General features: G+C 45.3%; 1 protein-coding gene across 2 annotated transcripts in view; it reads right to left on the bottom strand.

Annotated features, from left to right (window-relative positions):
* exoc6b (exocyst complex component 6B) overlaps positions 1-27,735 on the bottom strand; it is a 268,475-nt gene that overhangs the window by 136,653 nt on the left and 104,087 nt on the right. For both annotated transcript variants that reach the window (XM_062982314.1, XM_062982315.1), the window contains exons 7-8: positions 16,405-16,584; positions 8,479-8,547 (exon numbers count right to left, since the gene is read on the bottom strand). In XM_062982314.1, coding sequence (XP_062838384.1) covers positions 8,479-8,547; positions 16,405-16,584 — 249 coding nt within the window. The remainder of the gene's footprint in view (positions 1-8,478; positions 8,548-16,404; positions 16,585-27,735) is intronic.

The following is a 27,735-nucleotide window of genomic DNA, read 5'->3' on the forward strand; positions in this document are numbered from 1 at the left end:
CAGTTTGGTCAGTTCCTTCTTTCTCAAACAGCACCTGGGAATCCTTGGAGGATCCTCCATCCAAGTCCTAACCGGGGATGGCCCTGTTTAGCTTCAAGACTCTAGTGCCTTCAGATATGCTGCATATCATTGGATTGCTTTAAAAAGGAATTGCTGAAGCCTAGAGATGATTTCAAGCAGTGATTTCTAACCTGTGGTCTGTGGACCACCAGTGGTCCACAAGAACTAAAATATGGTCTACTATGGATAATAACAAAGCCCAACCAAAAAAAAAATTTCTTAGTACCTTCGCTTTTAGGCCTGTTCCTGGGGTTATTTGGGGTGCTGATTCAGAAAATGGCATTGGATAGACCACGTCAGCTCTAGGTTATTAAATATGGTTTTCTGTGGGCGAGCAGATGGCGACTACTGGATGGCATATGTTCTATATCAGAAACTAAAGCTGATGTGGTCTCTCCAAGGACTCAAAGAAACCAAATCCAGTCAGAGCTGACCATTGCATTGGATAGACCACATCAGCTCTAGATGATTAAATATGGTTTTCTGTGGGCGAGCAGATGGCAACTACTGGATGGAATATTTGTTTTGTATCAGAAACTAGAGCTGATGTGGTCTATCCAATGCAATTTTCTGAATCAGCTCCCAAATAACCAAACCAAATCTAAAGTTGACCAAAAACTGATTTCTAATTCCTTTGATACTAATGCTGGAGAGTGGTCCCTGGTCAAAGTGGTGCCTGGACAAAAAAAGGTTGGGAACCCTTGGTTTAAAGAATGCCTTTCCAGTAACACCTGGGAAAATGTTGTTCACCTGGGGCTGGAGGGATCTGCTCAGCTATGAAATGAACGATGTAAAAAAAAAAATCTGTTCCTGGTTTGAAAGTGTTATTTCCTGTTTAATTGACTGGTCTTTATTTTGAAAGTAGTTTATTCTACTCCAGAAACTTGACTTTTGTGGCTGCCACAAACTAGGTTGAATTGGTGAGACTGAATGATGAGATATTCATTGCAAAAACTATATCAAAATGCGCTGCAGGATGTTCCGCAAAGACAACGTTTGTGCAGTGTAATACACTTTTTCCGTGTTTTTTGATAGGACCATATATATATATATAGTCCAGGAACAGAGGCCGTCCAACAATGAGGCGAATTAGGCAGTCGCCTGTGGCACAAAACATACGGGGGTGTGGTCGAGACTGCTTTTTTTGTTGATTTGTTGTAAAACATGATGTTTTGGTGCTTAGTTTATAAAACTTAATGTAATTTGTTGTTTAATAGGCTTTCCCTTAATCCCTCCTTATTATCCAATGTTTTTGCTTATCCAACGCTTTTATTTTTCAGTGATTGGTTTAGGGGGGTGCCAAAATTCTGTTTGCCTACACTTGAAAAATACCTAGGGCCGGCTCTGCCCAGGAACAAATATCATGTCGCAGAGTGATACCAGTGCCATCCCCTGCACCCAGCTCCGTGATGGCAAACCGGGGTAATACACATGGCATCCTCTCACACCCTTTTCCTGGCCAGATTCCTGAGCTTCGCCTGTCCTCAGGGTTCGCAGTGGGCCTGGCAAGGGAGCCACTGAGGTGACATGTAGGCGCCATTCTGGGTGATCAAACCCCCCATTTGGGAAGCCCTGCCGTGGCCCAGAGCCTGCCTTTCCCTCCCCTCTGCTTTACTACTACGCCCCCACCCCCTTTTCCAGACCTCTATTGCTTACTCACTTAAAGCCTTTCATTTCCCCACACTGTCTGGCTGCAGCTGCCTGGCCAGGGGAAGTGGAGACAGTTTTATAGGGAGGGAAAGGTTGGGGTCTCCATTCCGATGCTCACAAGTGAGGCAGGAGGCAGCCGGCTTTGCGATGGATGGCTCACTAATGAGGGTCAGCGGGACATCACACTTGGCCATCTGGCTCATTTGCAGGCGGAGAGCAGAGACCCCTTGCCCTGCCCCATCAGGAGCCCCAAAGGAAGCTGAAGCGGAGATGTGCCCCCCAAAGGACAGGCCCAGGAATGCCTGGGGAGACCACCACGGTCCCAGCCCCACCTCCCAAGGCCAAAGGGACCGTACGGGGCCTCCTGGACAAAGGGAGCGGGGCATGCAAAGCCACAAAAGGGCCGCTGCACAGGTGAGACCCTCCCTCAGGGAGGCTCAAACACAGGGATGGAAATCTGCTCCAAGACCCAGTTATTTCAAATGTCTTTTCCAAAACTAACAAGAGGAACCTAATCAGGGGGAAACATAAGGTACCACGAAAAGAAAGGTAATATGCAGACATGCTGGGTGAGACCTGGCTTGGAAACAGTTCGTGTGAAAGGGATCTAGGAGTCTTTGTGGGTCAGAAGCTGAACATGAGCCAAGAGTGTGATGCTGCAGGAAAAAAAGGCAATGTGGTTCTAGGTTGCAACAATAGTGATTGAGGGAAGTCATAGCCTCACGTGATTCTGCTTTGGTCAGGCCTCTTGACTGGAATAATAACCCCGTGTCCAGTTCGGGGCAAAGCAAATCAAGAAAGAGATGGACATGATGGAGGGTGTCCAGAGAAGGGTCACCAAAATGAGCGAAAGTCTGGAAGCCATGAATCCTGGAGATTCATGTTTAGCCTGCAGAAGAGAAGGCTGAGAGGAGATATGATGGCCATGTACAAATATGTGAGGGGAAGTCCTAGGGAGGAGGGAGAGAGCTTCCTTTCTGCTGCCCTGCAGACTAGGACACAAGGGAACAAGGGCTTCAAACTACAGGAAAGGAGATTCCACCTGAACATCAGGAAGAACTTCCTCACTGTGAGAGAGAGCTGTTCAGCAGTGGAACTCTCTGCCCCGGACTGTGGTGGAGGCTCCTTCTTTGGAGGTTTTGAAGCTTTGAATGAGATTTTCCTACTTCTTGCAGGGGGATGGCCCGTGAGGTCTCTTCCAACTCTACGATTCTATGACTCTATTATTCTAATCCTCTTTAAGGAGCGACTGAGGGAGTTTGGGGTGTCTAGCTTAGAAAAGAAAAGGCTGAGAGAAGGAGATATTGGGGCCAGCTTTAGATATTGGAGAGCTGCTTTTTCTGCTGCTCCAGACTGGTACGCAGCAGAGCAATGGGTTGAAGCTACAGGAAAAGGGATTCCACCTACTCATTATGAAGAACTTTGTGATGGTAAGAGGACTTTGGGAGTACTATGGTGTCTAGTGTGGTCTCCTTTTGAGCTCTTTAAGCAAAGGCTGGATGGCCATCTGTCAGAAGGGCTTGGATGGTGTCCTTCTGCCTGGTGGAAAGGAAGGAGTTGGGGTGGATGGTCCTTGTGGTCTCTTCCAACTCGATGACTCTATGACTAGGGAACCTGTAGCACTTGGTGTGAACTTTCTTCAGCCTCTTCTCCAGAGCCAAAGTCTCTCACTGAGCCTCTCTGAGGTCAGTGCAACGGGAGGCGTTCAGTGTCCGAGGAGAGGAAGCAGGTCAGGAGGTCAGGAGGCGGAGGAGGGGACATGAAAGCACCGGCCGGGAGCCGCTCTCCAGGTTCCCAGGGCCAGGCGCTCAGTTATCACTCCATCCTTCTAATGGCTTTTCCTGAGTCCTTATCAACGCCCTGCACAAAGCATGTGCCCCTGGCCTTCCCCGGTGATCTCAGCCCCAGTTTACGGCTATCTAGCTGCGCCAGGCACCACTGGGTCAGCCAAGAGGGGGGCAAGGAGACAGGCCAGGGGGCAGTGGGGGGTCAGGGATGGGAGAGGCTTCAAGGAGGACGAGGAGGATGAAAAGGAACCACAGACTTACTCTCAGGTTGTCAGGCATCTGTTTTTATTCAAAGATCCCACTTAGACCAGCATGGGCAAACTTCAGCCCTCCCTCCATGTGTTTTGGACTTCAACTCCCACCATTCCTAATAGCCTCAGGACCCTTCCTTTTCCCCCTCAGCCGCTTAAGCGGCTGAGGGGGAAAAGGAAGGGTCCTGAGGCTATTAGGAATGGTGGGAGTTGACGTCCAAAACACCTGGAGGGCCAAAGTTTGCCCATGCCTGACCTAGACATTAAGAAAAACTTCCTGAAAATAGGCTGTTCAGCAGTGGAATATGATGCTGCCTGGGAGTGTAGGGAGTCTCATAGAATCATAGAATAATAGAGTTGGAAGAAACCACATGGGTCATCTAGTCCAACCCCAATCTGCCATGCAGGAAAAGCACAATCAAAGTATGCCTGGCAGATGGCCATCTAATAATAAATAATAATAAACTTTATTCTTATATCCCGCCCCATCTCCCCAAAGGGACTCGGGGCGGCTTACAACAGGGACAAGCCCGAAAACAACAACACAAGATATTTGACCAAAAACATTCCAACAATTCACAAAATAAATAATAGACAATACATTAAAATCCAAGTAATAAATCCAAGTAATCTAGCCTCTGTTTAAAAGCCTCCACTGCTGAACAGCTCTTCTTACGGTCAAAAAGTTCTTCCTAATGTTCATCTGGGATCTCCTTTCTTCTTATTTGAACCCATGGCTCACTGAGTCCTAGTTTCCAGGGCAGCAGAAAACAAGCCTGCTCCCTCTTCCTTAGGATGCCCTTTTACGTATTTATACATGGCTCCCATGTCTCTTCTCAGGCTTCTCTTCTGCAGGCTAAACAGACCCAGCTCTTTAAGACGTTCCTCAAAGGGATTCATGATCTCCAGACCTTTTATCATTTTAGTCACCCTCTTCCTCTGGACACCATAATAATAATAATAATAATAATAATAATAATAATAATAATAATAATAATAATAATAATAATAATAATATAAAACTTTATTTATATACCGCCCTTTCTCCTGGATGGGACTCAGGGCGGTTTACAGTCATAAAAGCAAACACAAACATTACATCTTGTCCATATCCTTCTTGCATCACTTTGCTCAGAATTGGACACAGTGTTATTCCAGGTAAAGAGGTCTCACCAGAGCAGAATAGAGAGGCACCATAACCTCTCTCGATCTGGAAACTATACACCTTTTGATGCAGCTCAAAATCCCATTGGCTTTTTTAGCTGCGGTATCACACTCTTGGCTCGTGTTCAACTTGTTCCCCACGAAGACTCCAAGATCTTTTTCTCATGGACTGCTGCCAAGCCAGGCGTCACCCATTCTGTATGTTTGCATTTCATACAAATAAATGTATTTAGGCGAGGATGAGAGACAGGGCTTTCTCAGTGGTGGCTCCATGGCTGTGGAACTCCCTCCCTAGTGACATCCATCAGGCTCCATCCCTTTTGAGTTTTAGAAAGAAAGTGAAGACCTGGCTATGCGAGCAAGCGTTCAAAGAATAAGTTTCGTTGGCTTCGACTCGGTCTGGACTAAGGTTTATGTACAAGATTTTGTGGATGAATGGTTCAAGTATTTTGTATTATTTTAAATCTGTTTTTAATTGCTTATGTTTTATTCTTTTGTATTGTTGTATATTGGCATCGAATTCTGCCAGTTTTGTAAGCCGCCCTGAGTCCCTTTGGGTGAGAAGGGCAGGATAGAAATGATGAAATATCATCATTGTTGTATCTCACATTTGACCTTGCTTCCTCTGGAGGCCTTGAAGCAGAGTTTGGATGGCCATCTGTTGGAGATGCTTGGATGGTGTCCTCCAAGTAAAAGGGGGTGGACTGGATGTCCTTTGAGGTCCCTTCCCACTCTATGATGGAAACATCCTTGGGGCCCAAACGGGAGCTCCCCTTACCACCCAACAGCGGCCTGCCTTGGGTTCCCAGGTCCCAACCGCAGCTCGGCCTCTCCGTCCCTGGCCTGCCCTTCCTGCCAGAGTTCAGGGCTTCCTGAAGAGCTCCCGGTGTCCCGATGGGGCTCGGCCTCCTCTGCGGTGAGGACGGGAGGCCTCGCAGGCTTTGCAGGTGCCTGGCTGGCCTCCGTGTCCGTGGCCCCGCGCTGACCCGGCCTGACAATGCAGTGAACTCCTGCCCTGCTGATAAGGAGAGACTGGCAGCCAGGGAGGCAGGATTTTCTCCTTTCCCTGCAAATAATCCTTTGGGAACTTATAAGCCGTTCAGCCATAAAAGCGAGGTGACAGGAAGGTCGGGTTCAGTAAAAATAATAAATACGGCGGTATTTATTCAAAGCGGGCCTTTGCGACGGCGGGCCAAGGGCTTAGATAAGGCTATTGTAAACGATAAATATTAGCATGTTTTGGAGTTATTACATTATGATCCTTCCGGACGAAGGCGAGGTGACCGCTTTCCCCGGTGACCGCCTGACCGCTGCTGACGCGCAGCCTGCTCCAGGAACAGAGGCTCAAAGGCTCTCCAGGAACACGAGGCACCGGCCAAGGGGGAGGCAGGGCTGGGCCAAGGGGTCCTCCAGGGGTCAGGCCCAGCTCCTAGGCCCACACCTCTGCAACACGCACCACACAGAAGGCACACGCTTCTGCTCCGCTGAAGCCTATCCCACTCAAAGCTGCTCTTTGGGGTGACATTTCCCATCCCATCCCATGCCCAGTTCTTAAGGGATATATCAAGATGCACCCCAAGGAAGCAGGTGGCGGCCCCAAGTGAGTGGGGCACCTCCAGAAAGCCTCAGAAGTCAACTTGGGGTTAGGAAAAGGGCAGCGGTGTCAGTTGAGGTGAGACAGCAAGTCACACTATTCAAGACAAGGAGATCAGAAATGTGGACGGGCGTGTGGGTGAAGACAGGAGGGGCCCCCAAGGAATGGGCCCCTACCTAAACACTGAAGACACAAGCTAGTTATTCAGAGTCCTATTCAATTTATCCTCTGTATGTCCAGTTTTTATGATTAAGTTTTAATTGCTTGTTGATGTTGTTTTATGTTTTTATGTAGCTATAATGTTTTTAACTCACTGATCTGTATTTTAACTGTTGTTGTCTGGGCTTGCCCCCATGTGAGCTGCCCGAATCCCTTCAGTTAGATGGGATACAGAAATCAAGTTGTTGTTGTTGTTGTTGTTGTTGTTGTTGTACTACAAAGCGCCGGAGCAAATGACGTGGAACCAGGCTTCACAGCTTCACAGCCCTTCTCCAAAGCTCTGGAGCAGGCAAGCCATTTCTTGGCTTGCTGGCATAATAATTCTTCTGCATAATTCAAACAGGGTCAGGGAAACCAAATGGCTAGAACAATGCAACAGGGACGGCGAGGCTGCACACCTCAAGCTCAGAAAGACAGGCACAATGGCCTACATCTCACAGTTGGGATCCTCCAGAGAGAGTCTTTGGGTCAGTTGGGATTCCTCACTGTGTTGACTCACCAGTGACCGAATGGGTGTGTGCCTGTTGAGAGCAACAGGCTGTGGCGCAGCTGGCTAGTAACCAGCTGCAATAAATCACTACTGACCGAGAGGTCATGAGTTCGAAGCCCGGGTCGGGTTAAGCCTCCGACCATTAATAGCCCCAGCTTGCTGTTGACCTATGCAGCCCCAAAAGACAGTTGCACCTGTCAATTAGGGAAATTTAGGGACGTTTTATGCAGGAGGCTAATTTACAACACCATAAAACTGCCAGCAAAACACGAGGAAAGGAATGAGGAAGTACAGCCACTTCTGGACGGTGAAGCAACAGCTCCCCCTGTGGCCGGAATCGTGAAGCTGGAAAAATGTTAAAAATGCCTCTGAGTTTGTCTAATGTATGTTGTTTGTCTGTTGGCATTGAATGTTTGCCATATATGTGTTCATTGTAATCCGCCCTGAGTCCCCTTCGGGGTGAGAAAGAAGGGCGGAATATAAATACTGTAAATAAAATAAATAAATAAACATGAAGGATCCCAGAAACATCCTTTTTGCAACCCCGGGGAGGAACGCCTTGGTCTCCCAGGCCTGATTCACCCAGAGAGGAAGAGCCTTCATTGTCCCCTCTGAGAATATTGGCGGAGAGTATGCAGGCCCCGGCCAGACAGACTGGATCCTGCAAGGTCTTCTCTTGCTCACCTAGTGTGACGTATGACCCCAGAGGCTGAGAAGAAGATACTGCACTGCTTATGCATGACATCTGCCTCTCTTAACTCTCTTTAGACCTTCTAAAGGCAGATCAGTAAAAGGTGAAACCTGAGTGGAGCCCCAGAATAGTGAAGAACCAGCTATAGGTTTCCATGGTATGCTGAAAGATTGCTGTGCCCATGTTGTGTCTGGGGGAAAGAAATGCCTTGGAAGAATTGGTCCGATTGCCATGCTTACTTCCTGGCAGTAATGGAGAAGTTGACCAAGAGGAGCACATTGCATCTGCCTCAGTGAAGGGGACTTGCTGTGGTTTCTGGGAAGCTGCCACCAGAAACACAGCCAACCCAAAGAGTCCAGGCTTTGCCCAGTTAAGGCCAATTAGCACCACCAACCCCTCCTTTCTCCAAAAGTCTTTCTGCGCCATCCAGCTATCTTTTTTCAGAGCTGTGTGTGTGTGTGAATGTGAGGAAGCGTGATTCTAAATCTCCAAGACCACCTTGAAAAACGCAGGCCAACTTTCAACCTCCTTGAAACAATCACAAAACATAGGAGAGAAACCGGCTCACTTACCAGGACCGAGTAGATGTGCAAACAACGGTAAACAGGTGAGAAGTCCACCAGATCCTGGGCACCGGGCACCTAGGAGGAGACCAACACAAACACACTGTGTCACATTGAAAAGAGAAGATGCAATTGCCCACAACATAACACATATTGCAATTAAAAAGCCCCAGGGCCAGTACCTGGATTGGAAACAACAGGAAGGAAGCAGAAGGTCTAGGAAAGAGGGGGGGGGGTTCTTTTAGGAGAAGCAGCCCCCTTCTCAGCCCTCAGGACCACATGGGGCCAGCATTCAAGGCCCCTCAGAGCAATTTCAATGTGTTTTTGCCCCCTCACAAGACTATTTTAGACCCACAGCAGGGAATGCAGTGGATGTAGCATATCTTGATTTCAGTCAGGACTTTGACAAGGTTCCCCATGATCTTCTTGCAAACAAACTAACAAACTGTGAGCTAGAAAATACTACTGTTAGGTAGGCATTTGTAATTGGTTCAGCGACCGAACCTAAAGGGTGCTTCTCTCCAATGGTTCCTCTTCATCCTGGAAAGAAGGGACTAGCAGGGTGCCACAAAGAGGGTTCTGTCCTGGGTCTCTCAGGGCTGTTCAACATCCCTCAGGAGACATTGTTTTAAATGGGGAGGTCTGAGTGTGCCCTTGCTGGACTAGGGCTAGCAACCCACCCTCTGACCCAGAAGGAGCAAGGGAATCATGTCCAGAAATAATACATGTTTTTGTTTCCAGCTCTGTCTGCAACATCACTGAGCCTCTATTCGCAGCTCATCAGTCTGGCAGTTGCTCCTGAAACCGGGAAAACTCTGGTGAATGTGGGGGGAAGATCCCTCTTCTTGCTGATCCCGCGAAGGCTTTTTGCGGCTTAACTCAACTGTATCCTTGTTTTCCACCCCCCTGAACGTGTCCGTGAGCATTGCCTCCCCTGTATTTGGCCTCCGTGGGTTCAGCACTGTTTTGACAGCGCTTTGTTCTTTATCCACCCGTCAGCCTCCTTAAGCAGCCGGTGTTCAGAGGGAGAAAGTGGGATGAGAGCCCTGCGCCACGGGGCTGAAAGCTGGGCCCTGAAGAAGGTAGCTGAGCAAGGAGAAGAGAGTGATTTGCAATGTGGAGCTGGAGGAAAGTTCCCTGGGGACAGCAGACTCATGAAAGGACGCAAAAATGGGCCCAAGAACCAATCGAAGCCAAGAGGACTAAACTGAGACAATCATACTTTGGAAATATCACGAGAAGAGATGACACCCTAGAAAAGGCAATAATGCCTGGACATATCACAAGTTGCTGTGACTCTTTGGGAATGATGAAAATGCCCGGTAAAGTGGGAGGCAGGAGGAAAAGAGCAAGAGTGCATTACAGCTGTGTCTGTTCTCCCCAGGAAGCCAAAACTTTGCAGGACCTGAGCAGGACCTTATGTGACCAAAGGTATTCTTCAAACGCCTATCTCATTTGGAAGCTGACGTTGTCTGGGCAGCACATAACAATGATAACCAAGTAGAAACATGCATATGAAGCAGCAGCATTCAAACCAACATTTAGACAGCCTTCACACAATTTTGCCTATTCTAACCAGCATCACCTGAGATAGGATTCTTGATGATTTCCCTGCTTTTGTCCTGCCTGAGCAAACAGAAGCTCTTTCAAGAGGGTTTGGGGCCAGGCTGTGGCACAGCTGGTTAAGTAGCCAGCTGCAAGAAATCACTATGACCAAGAGGTCATGAGTTTGAGGCCAGCCCATGGTGGAGTGAGCACCCAACCATTAAAATTAAAAAAATAGCTCCTGCTCATTGCTGACCTATGCAACCCGAAAGATAGTTGCATCTATCAAGTAGGAATTTAGGTACCACTTTGCGGGGAGGCTAATTTAACTAATTTACGACACCATAAAAATCATCCAGCAGCTGTTTGGAATGAGGAAATATCCATCAAGATGTCACAATAGATGATGAAGCAGCTGCTCAACCTTGTGGCTGGAATTGAGCATCCCCTCGGGAAGCTGGAGAATGTTAAATTGTCTCTGCATCTTTGTCTCTGTCTCTATGTTCATATGGCATTGAGTGTTTGCCATTTATGTGTACATTGTGATCTGCCCTGAGTCCCCTTCGGGGTGAGAAAGAAGGGCGGAATATAAATACTGTAAATCAATAAATCAATAAATAAATTTGGGAAATCCAAGTCTCTCCATTCAAATCAGTGCTCTGCCTTCTGACATGGCTGGCACTGATGGTGGAACTTTGTCTTAGGAACTGCCTTTCTACATCCCAGGTTAACAGGTATCAAAACCTGCTCTCTTCCTTAGAGACCCCTTAACGCCACATCTTAGTACACCATTCCGTGGAGCCCATTCCCAGGCCAGATCCGGAAGGCCAGGCTTTCCAGCAATCCCAAGCAGGGCTCTCTGGGTGGCTGCCCCCAAACAGCTGTCCCTTCCCTGGTGAGAGTCACCTGCTCATGGCTGCCTTTCACTCCAGAAAGGGTGGGAGGGTGTGCTCTGATTTCTTATTATGGCTTCTCTTCCCTTTCAGAATTCTGGTGCACACCTTCTTTGCTTTGTTGAATTCAGGTATTTTAAGTTGTGATCAAGGACAGCTGTAGTTCTGTAGCACAAGATGTGCTCTGTGTACCAAAGGCCTCCAGGTACGATCCCTCTCAGCCCCATCCATACCAGGGTGGACCTACTTAAGGTCCAACAGAGGAGAAGTCACCCCCTTGGTTATCTTCATGTGAACCCCATGCTTGGGCTCCAACTCCCAGAAGCCCCAGCCACCTTGTCCAATGCTGAGGAATTCTGGCAGCACCAGGAGGACCAAAGGTTGGGCTCCATTGTTATGGGTGCTTGAAGGCCTGTCCCTCCCTGGGACACCACACCTGCCTGCCTGCTTTTCTAAAGGAGCCCTGAAGACACACTCTCTGGGCAGCGGCAAGCAGGGACTCCTCTGAACACAAGCCATTTCCCAGCTGTTGTGTGGATCCTGCTTCTGTTGGCCTCAGTTCCACCATCAGGTTCCCACGCCTTTTCCTTCCTGCCAAATGGGCTCTTTTATCAGCTCCTCGGTAGCTGAAAACACAGCAGCCAATCCTGCCCTGAGCTTCACCCCTTCTCCTTCTTTCCCGATTTCTGTCTTCTGTGGTGAACAATGTGGATGGATTTGTCACTGGAGAACAGAAGTCCACTATCTCTTGGCTGAGCCACCGATGCAGGGACATCTGGTCAACTGCTTGAGCATGGAGAGAGGCCTCGATGCCTTCTTCACAGTCTCCAAGACCAGCCAGGCTTCTTGCATACCTCCTGGTCCTGCATTTAGAGGGAAAGGGGCCCCAAAGCCCCCCCGAAGGCTTGATCTGGCCCTGTGAACCCCACAGCAGCCTCATGCCCCCGGCTTGTATGTTTCCACAGAGGGAAGCTCAAAAAAGACTTTGTAACAGGATGGGAAGAAAACTTGGGGAAGCTAGTCAAGCTCGATGCCCATTTAGTTCAGCATTTTCTTCTCTATCAGGGATGGTACTCTGGGCTCTTCCATGTCCAGAGCATGAATTCCACTGATGTTTCACCCACTGTAATAGCTCTGGAATACTGCCTGGGAAGCTCTTTTCTCCGTTCATGTTGGTTGTCATCCTGGACTGCACAAGTTGTTGGGAATCATCCTGGACTACTCAAGTCTAAATGTAGTGAGATAGACGATAGAGTTAGATTGAGGGAATCCTTTCCCTGTTTCCAAAGCATGCCTAGATAGGCTTTACTGTGTTCCCCTCTATCCTGTTTACGTCACATCCCTTACTTTGAAGTTAGTAGAAATGTGACTCTCCAGGGACACTAACTTCCCATTGGTCAGAATGTCATTTATGGCCCCAATAAACTGGACCACGAGATTGGAACCATTTTGGTTCTTTCTTCTCCCTTTGTTCTTCAAGCTAACAACATGTCCTGCCAGCTCTCCTGGCAAGATGTAACAAACTAGATGTTTGTTACTTTTCCTTTCTTATTTTTCCTTAGAAACCAGTCTAGAGTAGACTAGACAGCTCCCAAGCCTTTCTATCTACAATGGAGTTCTTTTTACCTGAATAAATACTTTTTGAACTTTTACTGAGACTCTGCAGTCCATTGCAATCCTAAATGGTCAAAGGCTTCTCTTTGCTTGCCCTGTGTAAGTAACTGTTGCATTTGAAAGCTTTGCTTTTGCTACTCTGATGCATTTTGGTGGAATCTCCCTGAGAGAGGGTTAAATTGAGTCCGCTCAGAGATTACCACAACACAAGTCTCAACTAGTTATGTAGAGGATAGGATTAGACTGACGGAACCCTCTCTGTATCCCCATGCATGCCTAGATAGGCCTTTGCTGATTTCCCTTTCTTCCCTCTCTTGTAGCAATGTGATCCTTTAGGGATGAGGCAACTTCCTCTATCTATTTTGGAATGTTAATTGCCCCAAAGGCTTGGACCATGCGGTCAGCCATCTCTCTTCCTCCTTTGTCTTCGACCTGAGAAGGCCACATTTTGCCCTCTCTCCTGGCAAAATGTAGCTATTTAGATGTTTTGTTATTTTTACCTTCTTCCCTTCCTTAGTGGCTAGCCTAGAGAGCTAGTTAGCTCCAAGAACCATTTCTATCTACAATGGATTTCTTTTTACCTCAATAAATGAGGAGATTGCAATCCTTTGCCATCCTGAGGAACAAAGGCCTCTCTAAGCTCACCACATGCAAGTTTCTGCTGTTTATGAAACGTGGTTCTGCCACTCTGCTGTATTTTTGAGGAAGAAGGTTATTTTTGAGTCTAACCGCTCAATAGATTCCCAACAGTTCAGACACACTGGGTTATGTAATGCTCATGTTTCCCCAGAACAAAGCTCTGCAACTTGCTTTTCTTTGGTTTTGGGGCGGAAACATTTTTGAGCATCCAAGCAGGAGACAGCCATGGGAGTGGAGTGCCATCAGCAGGGTTCCATCCTGGGCCCAGTTCTGTTCAACATCTTTATTAATAACTTAGATGAAGGGGTAGAAGGCATGATAATAAAGTTTGCAGACGGGACCAAAACAATCTTCACAGATTAGAGCGTCCAGAGGAGGGCAACTAAAATGATTAAGGGTCTGGAGAACAAGCCCTATGAGGAGCGGCTTAAAGAGCTGGGCATGTTTAGCCTGCAGAAGAGAAGGCTGAGAGAGAGGAGACAGGATGAGGGCCAGAGATCAAGATGTGAGGGGAAGTCCTAAGGAGGAGGGAGCATGCTTGTTTTCTGCTGCCCTGGAGACTAGGACGCAATGGAACAATAGCTTCAAACTACAGGAAAGGAGATTCCACTTGAACATCAGGAAGAACTTCCTGACTGTGAGAGCTGTTCAACAGTGGAACTCTCTCCCCCAGACTGTGGTGGAGGCTCCTTCTTTGGAGGCTTTTAAGCAGAGGCTGGATGGCCATCTGTCGGGGGTGCTTTGAATGCGATTTCCTGCTTCTTAGCAGGGGTTGGACTGGATGGCCCATGAGGTCTCTTCCAACTCTACGATTCTATGATTCTATGATTCCAGAGAGATGATTGGCCAAAACTAACACAATGAAGATCAACAGGGACAAATGCAAGAGACTCCACTTAGGCAGAAAAAAGGAAATGCGAAGAGACAGAATGGGGGACACCTGGCTCGACAGCAGTACATGTGAAAAAGACCTTGGAGTCCTTGTGGGGAACAAGTTAAACATGAGCCAACAATGTGATGCAGCAGCTAAAAAAGCCAACGGGATTCTGTCCTGCATCAATAGGGGAATAGCGTCTAGATCCAGGGAAGTCCTGCTCCCCCTTATTCTCTTCTGCCTTGGTCAGACCACACCTGGAATCACACTGTGTCCAGTTCTGGGCACCACAGTTGAAGGGAGATGTTGACAAGCTGGAAAGCGTCCAGAGGAGGGTGACTAAAATGATTAAGGGTCTGGAGAACAAGCCCTATGAGGAGCGGCTTAAAGAGCTGGGCATGTTTAGCCTGCAGAAGAGAAGGCTGAGAGGAGACATGATAGCCATGTACAAATACGTGAGGGGAAGTCCTAGGGAGGAGGGAGCAAGCTTGTTTTCTGCTGCCCTGAAGACTAGGATGCAATGGAGCAATGGCTTCAAACTACAGGAAAGGAGATTCCACCTAAACATGAGGAAGAACTTCCTCACTTTGAGAGAGAGAGAGAGCTGTTCAGCAGTGGAACTCTCTCTCTGCCCCGGACTGTGGTGGAGGCAACACTCTGCTTTGTCTCTCTTCCTCAACACATTCCAGGGGAGTCTAAATCAGTGCTTGGAGTCAGGGAGGGCTGGGATGATCCCACAGAAACCTGATGCAGACGAGAAAGAGATGCTCCCGGTCAAGAGGGCAGCTGGCCCATTTCCAGGACATCAAAGAGCTCTAGAGGGGATTTACATGCACTCAGACCCAAAAAAGAGCAGGAGGGATGGCTACAGGGTCTCCTGGAACCAGTCTGATGGATGCTCAGGTGTCGGCTGCGGCCGGGAAGGACCCAAAGAGGGTCCCTGAGATGCAATGGCAATGCTGGCCTACTTTACTTTCTATCTGAAGGCGTTGAAACATGATATTCACAGTGTTCCTTTCCCCCACTGATTTGTGTTTTCCTTGTACTGTGCTTGTCAAGATCAGAGGACTAGAAGGGGGTGTTGGGTTTCATCCCTGAGCTAGACAAATTTCTTGTGTCCTTAGTTTCTAGTCCTCAAGGAGTAGCTAGGCTAGAGACAGGGCTAAGTTGAAGGATTCCTTCCCCTACATTCCTATGGATGTTTCCCAAAAAGGGCTTTGTCTTTACGCTTTACTGCTAGCCACTGTCTCCTCCCCTTTGATGGCGTAGCAATGGAATTCTGTGAGGGAACTTCCTTTCAAGTTCAAAACTGCCCTGGGTTGGCCATGTGGTCTCCACCATCTTAGGCTCTCTTCTGCTTTTCCTTTCTCCCTGTGAGGATGCACATTTTGCCTCTCTCTGGGCAAAATGAAGCTGCATGGATATTTTTACTTCTTCAATAAATTACTCTTCCTGATTGCCCTATATTTTATCCTGAGCCTTATGTTGCGCCTGTATAATTTTGGCCTCTCTATATATATTGCACGATGCTCAGACTCATTGTTCTGATATGCTGTTTTATCCTGTTTTATGCTATATGGTTTTATTGTATGACTGTTTATTATATGTGACATTGGGCTTGTTCCCCATGTGAGCCGCCCCGAGTCCCCCTGAGGGAGATGGGAGCGGGATATAAAAATAAATTATTATTATTATTATTATTATTATTATTATTATTATTATTATTATTACCTTCTTAGTAAGCTGGACGGCTCCAAGACCTTTTCTATCAATAATGTGTTTCTTTTTACTTCAATAAATATTTTGAAAAAAAGTTCTGACTCTGCAATCCTGAACCATCCTGAGGAATAGAAGCCTCATGTTATGCTGTTTTATAACTATGTTATCGTATTGTGTTTTAAATTTATGGACTGTTTTCTTATGTAAGCCGCCCCGAGTCCCTTCAGAGAGATGGAGGTGGGGTACAATAATAAAGTTGTTATAATTATTATTATTATTATTATTATTATTATTATTATCATCATCATCATCCCTTCACATCACATGTATGTTTCTGCTGGTTAAGGAGTTCTGCTGGTTAAGGAATATTTTGGTAGAATTGCCTCAACCGAGGGTTATTTTAAGCCCAACAGCTCAGATTCCCCAACACGGGGCACTAGGTTTGCAGGCATCTTTTGGGTGGGCGCTTGTTCTGATAAGATGCTAGTCCAGCAGAAAGAAAGCCAGAGGAGTCAATGACCTATCAGAGCAAATGCCTGTCGAGTCCCTGTATCCAGAGCCCGCTTCTGTCGCGACCCTTTCTCCCAAGGGATTGGGCCTGGCACAAGCCTTTCCGCAGCAGCCCCTTCCCCACGTTTGGACCGTCCTTGCCTCTTCCTCCTCCTCCTCTTCCTCGTCCTCTCCATCCAGGATGCCAGAGTCCTGCTCCGAGGTGGGGCTGGTGTTTTTGACCTCTGGGTCCAGACTGGCAAAGGGGTCTCTCTTTGGCCTTCTCCCGCTGGCTTTCGTGGGATGAGTCACAACGCCATCCAGGCTCCTCTGCTGCTGGGCCTGAAAGAGAAGCAGAGGGACGAATGAAAGACCCTGAGCCCTGAACCTACGTTCGTAGCAGGAATCAACCCACCCTGGGAGTCGGCACTGCCCTCCTTTCCATCGCCAGCCTCTCTCTCTCTGACGGCTACGGACTGACTCCTGGTTCCAACTGAAGCAGACAACAACAACAACAACAACAACAACAACAACCTTTATTTATATACTGCTGTATCTCCCGTAGGAACTCAGAGCAGTTTACACATAGCAAAAGCGTTCAATACATACACGTCTTACAAAATACAAGAAACCAATATAACAACCATTAACAAAACATAATTACAATTCCAGCATTTTAAAACAATGTAATACATTAATAAAAATAGTCGCAAATTGCTCCATTTTAAAACTAAGTAATACATTAATAAAAATAATCGCAAATCGAACCAGGGGTCAGTCCATATTCTACAATCAATGGGTATAGTATATCAATCGGATATATCAATCGGATGATTCTACAATCAATGGGTATAGTATATCAATCAAATAAAATGGCCAGAATAGGGCTCACACGATAAAATAGACATAAAGCAAAGGGAAAGTGTGACTCAATGGCAAGGAACCTGGGCCAGAATTACATCAGAGGTAAACACCATAATAAAATCAAAGGAGAAGGTAACATGCAGAACAGGGGTCATGTAATGGCCAAAGTGGCATCTAGGGTTACAGAGCAATCACTTCCCATAACCAATTAGACCACCAAATTACTGTATATAGTTTTTCAGCCCTTTTTTTAAGACTGAAAAAGCCCCCCTCAGCTTATGCTTGGGTGAGGGTCCTGGTTGGCTTATATTTGGGTCAGCTTATACTCGAGAATATATGGTACATTTATTATTTTACTCTATTATTATTAAAAGGATACATAAACACATTTACATTCAAGAAGATGTGAATAATGATTTGATCAGAGTTGGACAGTCTTATCTTAAATTTGAGCTTTATGTAAATATTCAAAAACATTTAACCTACTGATGCCTCAATTAATGTAATTTTATTGGTATCTATTTTTATTTCTGAAATTTACCACCCATGGCTTATACTGGAGTCAATGTTTTCCCAGTTTTTTTTGTGGTAAAATTAGGTGCCTCGGCTTATATTCGGGTCGGCTTATACTCGACTATATATATGGGTACCATTTGATGGCTAAGTGATGTCTAGGTCTTCAAGTTAGTCATTTCCAAAAACCTGTTGGAACCACCAAGTTTTCAAGTCCCTACAAAAAAAATGTTCGTGATGGAGCTACACCAGAGTTATGGATCCAACTCCACAGGGTTGAATCCACTTGTCACAGATGGATTCAACAACGGGAAGAAGGCCTTTAAGGTTGGACCAACAAACCTAAGCTGCTCCTCTTCCTCCTAAGCCCAGCGCACCACCAGAGTGACTGCTTTATGGCCCGGCTGTGCCGAGGCCGCACCAGAAGCCATGTGGCAGCCGTCACTGGATGCATTAAGGAGGGAGAGTTACTTTGCCTTTGAATACGTTCCTCTTTTCAGCCCCTGTCAATAAATTTTTTAAAAAACCCACATCTGGACCCAGAGATCCATGAAAGCATTCTTGCGGCAACCTGGGAAATCTGAACACTCTGCTTTTGACGGGCGCCGTCTGCAAAACGCATTCTGATGGAGAGCGAGACGGGCGAGGAAAAGAGGGCAGCCTGGTAGGAATGCAGGCCCTCTGCCCCCCAACTGGCCACATTCACTTGCAACCCTAATATCTTAATCTGCAGGAAGCGCAACGTGAGCGACGGACGGATGGACGGGGGGTGCGGAGAGCCGCTCCGAGAGAACTCCAGGTCCGCCATGGGTCTCTGAGTGAAAGGAACCGGTGCCGCTCCGCCTTCCAATTAAACTGACAGCCTGAAAGGGAGCAGGGATTTTCTCGTTCCATAACACTGCGCTCGGATGACAAGGAGGAAAATCCTCCCGCTCCAAAGTGGTGCGTGTGAACTGACAGGGGTCCAGGGCGAGGGGAAGGGGATCATCATCAGGAAGAAGAGAAGGAGGCCGCCTTCAAAGCCAGGGCTTGAGAGGGTCTCGGGGGGGGGGGGGGTGCCCCACTCTTCCTAGGAAGGCTGCGATGGATGCCAACAAAAGGTCTGCTCTCAGGTAGCATCCGAGGTAGCAAAGTCAGGGGAGAAGAGGCAGAAAAGAGCAAGGGGTAAGAGCCTAAAGCAGGCATGGGCCAACTTTGGCCCTCCCTCCAGGGGTTTTGGACTTCAACTCCCACCATTCCTAACAGCTGGTTGTTGTTGCTGTTGTTGTTGTTGAAAACCTGGCTCTTCACTCCCATAACAATCCTGTATTCGTGACCATTCTCGTACCGGTTTCCACTTTTAACTTTTGTCAACTTGACATAGACACAGGGTCTATTCCCATCCCAATTTGCACTTCCAAGAATTTGTAGCACTTTATCAGTTACCTTGTGTTTACAATATTTATATGGTGCACTTTATCCAGTCTATTTTTACAACCTCTCCATTTTAATCCATGTTTTTATAAAGCAGGGTATACACAACAACAACAACAACAACAACAACAACAACTTCATTTTTATATCCCGCCTCTTATCTCCCCAAAGGTACTCAGGGCGGCTTACATAAAAAATTAAGTTTTTGTCATTTACTTTATTGGTTAATGTTTAAATTTTTAACTGTGCATGTTTCTTGTCTATTGTCGTGTATTATATTGTTACTAGCTGTGCCCAGCCACGTGTTGCTGTGGCAAAATGGTGGTGGTATTGGTTAAAAATTGTTGTGTAATTTTTATTTGACTTTATTTGCATTTTTTTAATTAATTTTATTGTAAGTTATATTTTTATTTATTATATTTTATTATTTTCTTGTATTATTTTTAGTTATTTTCTGTTATTATAGTATTTTATTGTATTAATTTTTTAGTGTTTTTTATTATTTTTTATTGGGTTGCTAGGAGACTAAGTTGGAGGAGCTTAGCCTTCTAACTGGCAGCAATTGGATAAAAGCAATTATTCCTCTCTCTCTAATTAGGACTTTATTTTTCTTTTCTTTTTGTTGTGTCAACCTAGAGGCGTGGATGATGGGTTGTGTTGTCAAATTTCGAGGTTGGAGGGCCTGTAGTTTTGTTGTTTTGTGGGTCGCCATGATGCCATCACTCTTTTATATATATATAGATTGTTTTTATTTGGGCTTGGCCCCATGTAAGCCGCCCTGAGTACCTTTGGGGAGATAGAGGCGGGGTATAAAAATAAAGTTGTTGTTGTTGTTGTTGTTGTTGTTGTTGTTGTTGTTGTGTATACCCTGCTTTATCTCCCCTGAAGGGGACTCAAAGCAATTATTTGTTGACAAATAGCAGCAACAGAGTAGCATCCAATAACTGGAACTGCCAACAAGATGCAGGCAGAGCCACCTTCATATCCTGCAGCTGATATTGGAAGGTTGGATAACGAAGGAGGATGGCAATGCCAGGCCTTGACAAGGATTGCATTCATGCCCTTTCCGTTGCTGCAACAGACTCCATGGATCCTAAGCAACTCCAGGGCGACTCTGGGGCCAAGGTCAAAGCAGGACCGACTTCTGGGCGGTCAAGCAGAGTCCCAGCAGCGGCACAAGCCTGGCCTCTAGCGGCAGGAAGGAGCAGAGAGAGAGCCAGGGATGCTCAGAAGCACGACTCGTCCTTCTCTGAAAAGGCAGGCAACGGGGCTCTTCTCCTATTCGGGCTCCAAAGCCTTCTTTCCGTCCTCTCTCCCTCCTGCCTTCTCCTCCTCTTCCCATGCTAGCCCCTTTTAGTCCGTGCTGCCACATATCTTCTTCACACATCCCAAAACCACAGAATCCTAGATCTAGAAGAGACCCCCAAGGGTTATCCCACGCAACTGTCTTTCTACCACTCAGGAAGACACCATCCAAGCCCTCTCAACAGATGGCCATCCAGCCTTTGCTTCAACATCTTCGGAGAAGAAGGCGGTATCGGAATCTCGCTATACAAAATCCCAGAATACTTGTAAAGGATCTACACAAACACAAGATCGTCTATGTACAAAGAAAATATGTCCAAATCTATATATATAAAAGAGTGATGGCATCACGGCGACCCACAAAACAACAAAACTACAGGCCCTCCAACCTCGAAATTTGACAACACAACCCATCATCCACACCTCTAGGTTGATACAACAAAAAGTAAAGAAAAATAATGTCCTAATTAGAGAGAGAGGAATAATTGCTTTTATCCAATTGCTGCCAGTTAGAAGGCTAAGCTCCTCCAACTTGGTCTCCTAGCAACCCAATAAAAAATAATAAAAAACACTAAAATTAATACAATAAAATACTATAATAACAGAAAATAACTAAAAATAATACAAGAAAATAATAAAATATAATAAATAAAAATATAACTTACAATAAAATTAATAAAAAATTGCAAATAACGTCAAATAAAAATTACACAACAATTTTTAACCAATACCACCACCACTTTGCCACAGCAACGCGTGGCCGGGCACAGCTAGTAACATATAATATTATTAAAGTTCCCCGTACACTCGCAGTTGAAATCACCACAAGCAGAGTCACTCAGTGTAAGCAATTAGGCACTATATATAAGTTCATTGTTGCTGAGTATACCAACTCCTGAAGAAGGCGATTTTCTCCCTGAAACAGGGTACAAAAATACCCGGGACCCCTGTAGACTTGGGACTTTATTTGGACTTTACTTTCAAAGACTTTTTTGAGAGCGGTGCTCCATCATTATTTTCTTCATTCCAGTATACAGCAACATGACCAACCATCTGTTTAATTTGTTTGGAAGATATTTTCATTGACTATGTATCCCTGAAGCCTATATACTAGACATGTCCAAAAATCGTTTTGAATCGTATATCGGAATTATTTCGGATTGTTCTCACTTTTTGATACACATTCCGAGACATTGTCTCACAGCGCAACCAGCAATGTAATTCGAACCATTGTTGGCCCATTCTCTAATTGTCTCTTAATGTTTCGTTAATTTTCCCCCCAAATTTTTTAAAATATATTTTTAAAAATATTTTAAAAAATTTTTTTTGTTTCTGAAACCTACCTTGAATGGGAGCTTAGCGCAGACTAACATGGCTGCCGCTCCCCAGCCAATCAGAAGCTTCCACAATGGATGCAAAGGTGGGGGCTAACGTCCTCTGCGTCCACATGGAAGATTGCCATACAAGCCCAGTGTGTAGCGATTGCACATGCGCGTCCGCCATTTTAGAAACATTTAGAATCATTACGAATTTTCAGAAATATCCGAAATTTTTGGGTGAAAAAATAGGAAATACTTTCTATATCGAAGCGCCAGCGCCCCCTACTTTAGAAACGAGAATTGAAACTTTTTTTCATCGATCGGACATGCCTACTATATACATTGGAACCAATATCAGACTTGGATAACTTTTGTGTTAGAGCTGTTGCTCCTTTTCATTTTGTCTGGTACTGTCAAATTGAGCTTTGTACGGGGAACTTTAATAATATTATATGTTATTTGGACATATTTTCTTTGTACATAGACTATCTCGTGTTTGTGTAGGTATCGGAATCTCAAGCAGCAGGAGATTCCATTCCTGAACAGCTAAACAGCTTTGAGTGCATTCTAGGTTCCCTTAGTATTATGGACATCAACTAAAGCAGTGGTTCTCAACTTTTGGGTCTCCAGATGTTTTGGCCTTCAACTCCCAGAAATCCCAGCCTCGGGCCCCTTCCTTTTCCCCCTCAGCCGCTTAAGCGGCTGAGGGGGAAAAGGGCCCGAGGTTGGGATTTCTGGGAGTTGAAGGCCAAAACATCTGGGGACCCACAGGTTGAGAACCACTGAACTAAAGCCAAGCAAGGATCCAAACCAACATAACAGGATTTTTTGTCTTTTCCTAATTGGTTCCATCATTCAAAACACATGGAAAAAGTTTATTAAACTGCAAAAGCTATGTCTTTGCGGGAGGGCACATGTTGCTCTAGTTTTTCAATGAATATCTCATCGAGTCTCAACCAATTCAACCTAGCTTCAGGCACAAAAACAACGTTTCTAGAATAGAACAACTCCTTTCAACGTAACGACCGCACAATCAAACAGGAAATAACACTTTCAGGACAGAACGTTTTTCATTTTTGTTACATAGTGTTATATATATATGTGTGTGTGTGTGTGTGTGTGTGTGTGTGTGTGTGTGTCTATGTAAACACTGGCTTCTTAAATATAGATACGACATGTGAGGTTTACAACGAGAATGGAACAGAGACCTGGAATACTAAATTTTGACTAAACGGAACTAGTATGGATCTAGATCCCCAGCAATTGGTCTTTCAAGACATTGAGCACCAATGAAAGAGGGGAAGAGAACAATCACTAAAATTTACAAAATTCTATTGTAATGGAAAGTAGAGAAAGAAACTGTCGAAGAATGTATGATAAAATGGGCAAGAAACTATCGGCAGAACGATAACCTTAGAAGAATGGGTATCAATTCGGAAAAGGAAATTAAATTACACGTATTCATACGATTTGAAAGAAAGTTGGATTGAAATGATGCATCAGTGGTACATGACCCCACACGAACTAGCGACATTCTCCAAAGACATAAACAGTAAATGTTGGAAATGCGGCAAAATAGAAGGAACTTTTCATCACATGGTGGTCATGTGAAAAAGCCAAACCGTATTGGAAAGAAATACAATAGAGTCTCACTTATCCAAGCTAAACGGGCCGGCAGAAGCTTGGATAAGTGAATATCTTGGATAATAAGGAGGGATTAAGGAAAAGCCTATTAAACATCAAATTAGGTTATGATTTTACAAATTAAGCACCAAAACATCATGTTATACAACAAATTTGACAGAAAAAGTAGTTCAATGTGCAGTAATGTTATGTTGTAATTACTGTATTTACAAATTTAGCACCAAAATATCACGATATATTGAAAACATTGACTACAAAAATGGCTTGGATTATCCAGAGGCTTGGATAAGCGAGGCTTGGATAAGTGAGACTCTACTGTACATGAATTAAGTGAAAAAAATATTGAAAACAAGAATCCCACTAAAACAAGAATGTTTTCTGCTAGGAATAACAAATATAGACTGGAATTTGAACAAAGACAAGATTTTTACATACATCACAACAGCAGCAAGAATTACCTTTGCCAGGGTTTGGAAACAGAAACAAACGCCCACTAAGGATGATTGGACTGAGAAGATGATGGACATCGTGAATATGGACCACCTGACTTCCCTGATAGCGAGATCACAGGCTAAGATCAGAAACAGAACAGACTGGCCCCCCTTCAAAGACTGGATGAAAGAAAATAAGCTAAAGATCTCAATTTAAAAGGTGAAAGAGCAATTTAAATAAGACCACAGAAGAGCAATTAACGACACGTGAAACACGGACAACTGACCACCATTATGAAGAAGAAAGGAAGTGCTTTCTTTTTTTTCCCCTCCCTCTGCCCCCCATTTCCCCCCTTCACCCACCCTGTCCCCCCCATCCCTTTCGCACGCTCACTTGCTCCCCAGCTTCGCCAAGAGTGAAGCTTTTTTACTTCTTTCACTTGAAAATTTCTTCAATAAAAATTGTATTTTTAAAAAAAGACATTGGGCACCACTTCTATCCATGAACCCAAATGCTGGCGGTGTAATCCGGCTCATGCCTCCTTAATGCATACATTTTTGCATTATGCCACAGAAGTGACATTTTAGGTGGAAGAAATCTCAAGAGGTAAACTTGGCTTTGGAAAATTCCTTTGTTTTCAGGGACGTGCATATTCTTTCCTTTTCTAGGAAATTAACAAACAGCCAACATAAGTGGATTTTTTTTTGGGGGGGGGGCGGTTTGCATCCTTGTGTCTGCTTAAAGCTTTAATGCTTCGCTACTGGAAAGGCAATTTTTCTCCACCTGTGACTCAAAAGACAGAAGATCGACCAGACTTGGAACATTTGAACAAACGATGCCCTGATAAAATGTACAAATGGGCATTGTACAGAAAACTATGACTAATGTGGTCATTTTTCCTCCTTTTGTGTCTTTATTTTCCTGCTTTTGTTACACTGGAACATTGTTTAAAGAGCCAAAGGACAAAACAGTGGAATAAACAGCCTCAGAGGACGTTGGACTCTATCTTTTGGGGCCTTAAAGCACAGGTTCAACAGAACATAAACACAAGGGTAAAAACATCAATATGTTCAAAACCAAAACTAACAAACAAACAAAAAGACGGACCTACGGACCTCTCACTCCCTGTCTGATGGTTCACAATAGTCTCCTCCCTTGAAATGATGCTCACATCATTTCAAGGGAGGAGACTATTGTGAACCATCAGATAGCAAGTGAGAGGTCCGTAGGTTCATCTTTTTGTTTGTTCGCTAGTTTTGGTTTTTAACGTATTGGTGTTTTTACCTTTGTGTTTATGTTCTGCTACAGTAGAGTCTCACTTATCCAACATAAACTGGCCGGCAGAACGTTGGATAAGCGAATATGTTGGATAATAAGGAGAGATTAAGGAAAAGCCTATTAAACATCAAATTAGGTTATAATTTTACAAATTAAGCACCCAAACATCATGTTATACAACAAATTTGACAGAAAAAGTAGTTCAATACACAATAATGCTATGTAGTAATTACTGTATTTACAAATTTAGCACCAAAATATCACAATATATTGAAAACATTGACTACAAAAATGCGTTGGATAATCCAGAACGTTGGATAAGCGAGTGTTGGATAAGTGAGACTCTACTGTATTAGTAATAGCAATTTAGCTGTAGCACTGCAACAAGTGTAGTTATAATTTAGGTGAGCATTTTGGGAATCTATCTAGAGCAGAGTCTTCCTTATCCAACATAAATGGGCCAGCAGAACGTTGGATAAGCTAAAATGTTGGATAATAAGGAGGGATTAAGGAAAAGCCTATTAAACGTCAAATTAGGTTATGATTTTTCAAAATAAGCACCAAAACATCATGTTGAACAACAAATTGACAGAAAAAGCAGTTCAATACACAGTAATGTTATGTAGTAATTACTGTATTTACGAATTTAGCACCAAAACATCGCAATGTATTGAAAACATTGACTACAAAAACATTGACTACTAAAAGGCAGACTGCATTGGATAATACAGAATGTTGGATAAGCAAAGGTTGGATAAGCGAGACTCTATTGTAATCAGGTTTCTTTCCTTTGCCTTTGAATTACATTATGTAACACGATGATTTTTGTTCCTGAGTTATAACTATCATTTTCTAAGGGGCTCTACCATAAAAACATGGGGAAAGTTTATTCAACTCCAAAAACTTTGATATTGTGGGACCTCCTGCCGCACATTTTGCTCTAGTTTTTCGATGAATATCTCAGGAGCCGCGTTGGCGCAATGGGTTAAACCCTTGTGCCGGCTGGACTGCTGACCTGAAGGTTGGGTTGCTGACCTGAAGGTTGCCGATTTGAATTCGCAAGACAGGGTGAGCTCCCGTCCATCAGTCCTAGCTTGTGGGGACACAAGAGAAGCCTCCCAGAAGGATGGTAACACATCTGGGCATCCCCTGGGCAACATTTCTGTAGATGGCCAATTCTCTCACACCAGAAGGGACTTGCAGCATGTTCTCAAGTCGCTTCTGACACGATAAAAATATGAATATCCCATCATTGAGTCTCAACCAATTCCACCTAGTTTGTGGAAGCCACAAAAATCAAGTTTCTAGAGGAGAACAACTACTTTCAAAGTAAGTACCGCAGAATTAAACAGGAAATAAAACTTTCAAACCAGGAACAAGAAACATTTCAAATGTTGTTACATAGTGTTATGACTCACTTTCAGAAAAAAAGTGCTCATATTGGGTCTCCCTTCCTGGCAGAATGGGTTGGGCTAGATGGCCTTTGGGGGCCCCTCCCAGCTCCAGGATCTTAAGCCTGCCAAAGGGATTGCCAGCAAAGACGTCCCTTCCATCACCTTTCTCAGGCTCTTAGAACAGATCTGGGGAAGGAAGCCGCTCCGAGTGCATCTGCCACTCGCCCATAAAGAAAGAAAAACGACCTGCAGGAGCGCATTTGGATCCCGAGCGCCCTTGGTTCTGTTTTGCATCAAGGCCCTGCGAGGAGGAGGAAGAAGTGCCCGGCTGGCGAGGCAGGCCTGGAAACCACATCAAAGGCCCCGAAACCTGAGCAACCCGGGAGGGAGCAGGAGCGCCTTTACCTTTTGGTGTGGTTTACATGAAAGAAAACCAAGGGGGGGGGGGATCAAACCTCTTTCGGGTCGGACTATCGGATAAAAGCGCCCGCCTGGCGTGGGGAGCCATCAATCTCCCCACCACGGTCCTTTATTGTCCTCTGGATGGAGCAGGAGGGAAGAGGGCCGCCCGGCTCTGGAAACAGAGATGAGCCGGGAAAAGGTGCCTGGACCACGTCCGGCCCGTTTGCACCGGAGGCCAGGCCCAGATTGGGAGCAGGAGCCACGCTGGCCGGCCGAGCCAAGGCAACTGACCAGGTGGAGAAGGTGAGGCTGAGAGCAGAGCTCTGGGACAGAGCAGAAGTTGGCCTGCAAGGTTCAAAGTGCCGGGCATTCAGGCTAAGCATCACCACTGCCCAGCCCAGCCCAGCCCAGCCTTATTTATTTATTTATTTATTTATTTATTTATTTATTTATTTACAGCATTTATATTCCGCCCTTCTTTCTCACCCCGAAGGGGACTCAGGGTGGATCACATGACACATATAGGCAAACATTCAATGCCTTTTAACATAGAACAAAGACAAGACAAACATAGGCTCCGAGCGGGCCTCGAACTCATGACCTCCTGGTCAGAGTGATTCATTGCAGTTAATTGCAGCTGGCTTGCTCTCCCGCCTGCGCCACAGCCCGGGCCTAACCATCTCTTACCACCTCTTCTCTCTTTGCAGCTACCTTCCCCTTCCATTTGCAGCCCAAGTACCATTTCTACCAGAACTTATTTCAAAGAGAACCACAGAATCCTAGAGTTGGAAGAGACCACAAAGGTCATCCAGTTCACCCCCTCCTGCCAGGCAGGAAAACACAATGAAAGCCCTTCTGACAGATGGCCATCCAGCCTCTGCATAGAAATCTCCAAAGGAGACTCCATTGAATGCCCAGGCAGCAGCACG

Source organism: Anolis carolinensis, chromosome 5 (genome assembly GCF_035594765.1).
Source record: "Anolis carolinensis isolate JA03-04 chromosome 5, rAnoCar3.1.pri, whole genome shotgun sequence".
Classification (NCBI taxonomy): Eukaryota; Metazoa; Chordata; class Lepidosauria; order Squamata; family Dactyloidae; genus Anolis; species Anolis carolinensis.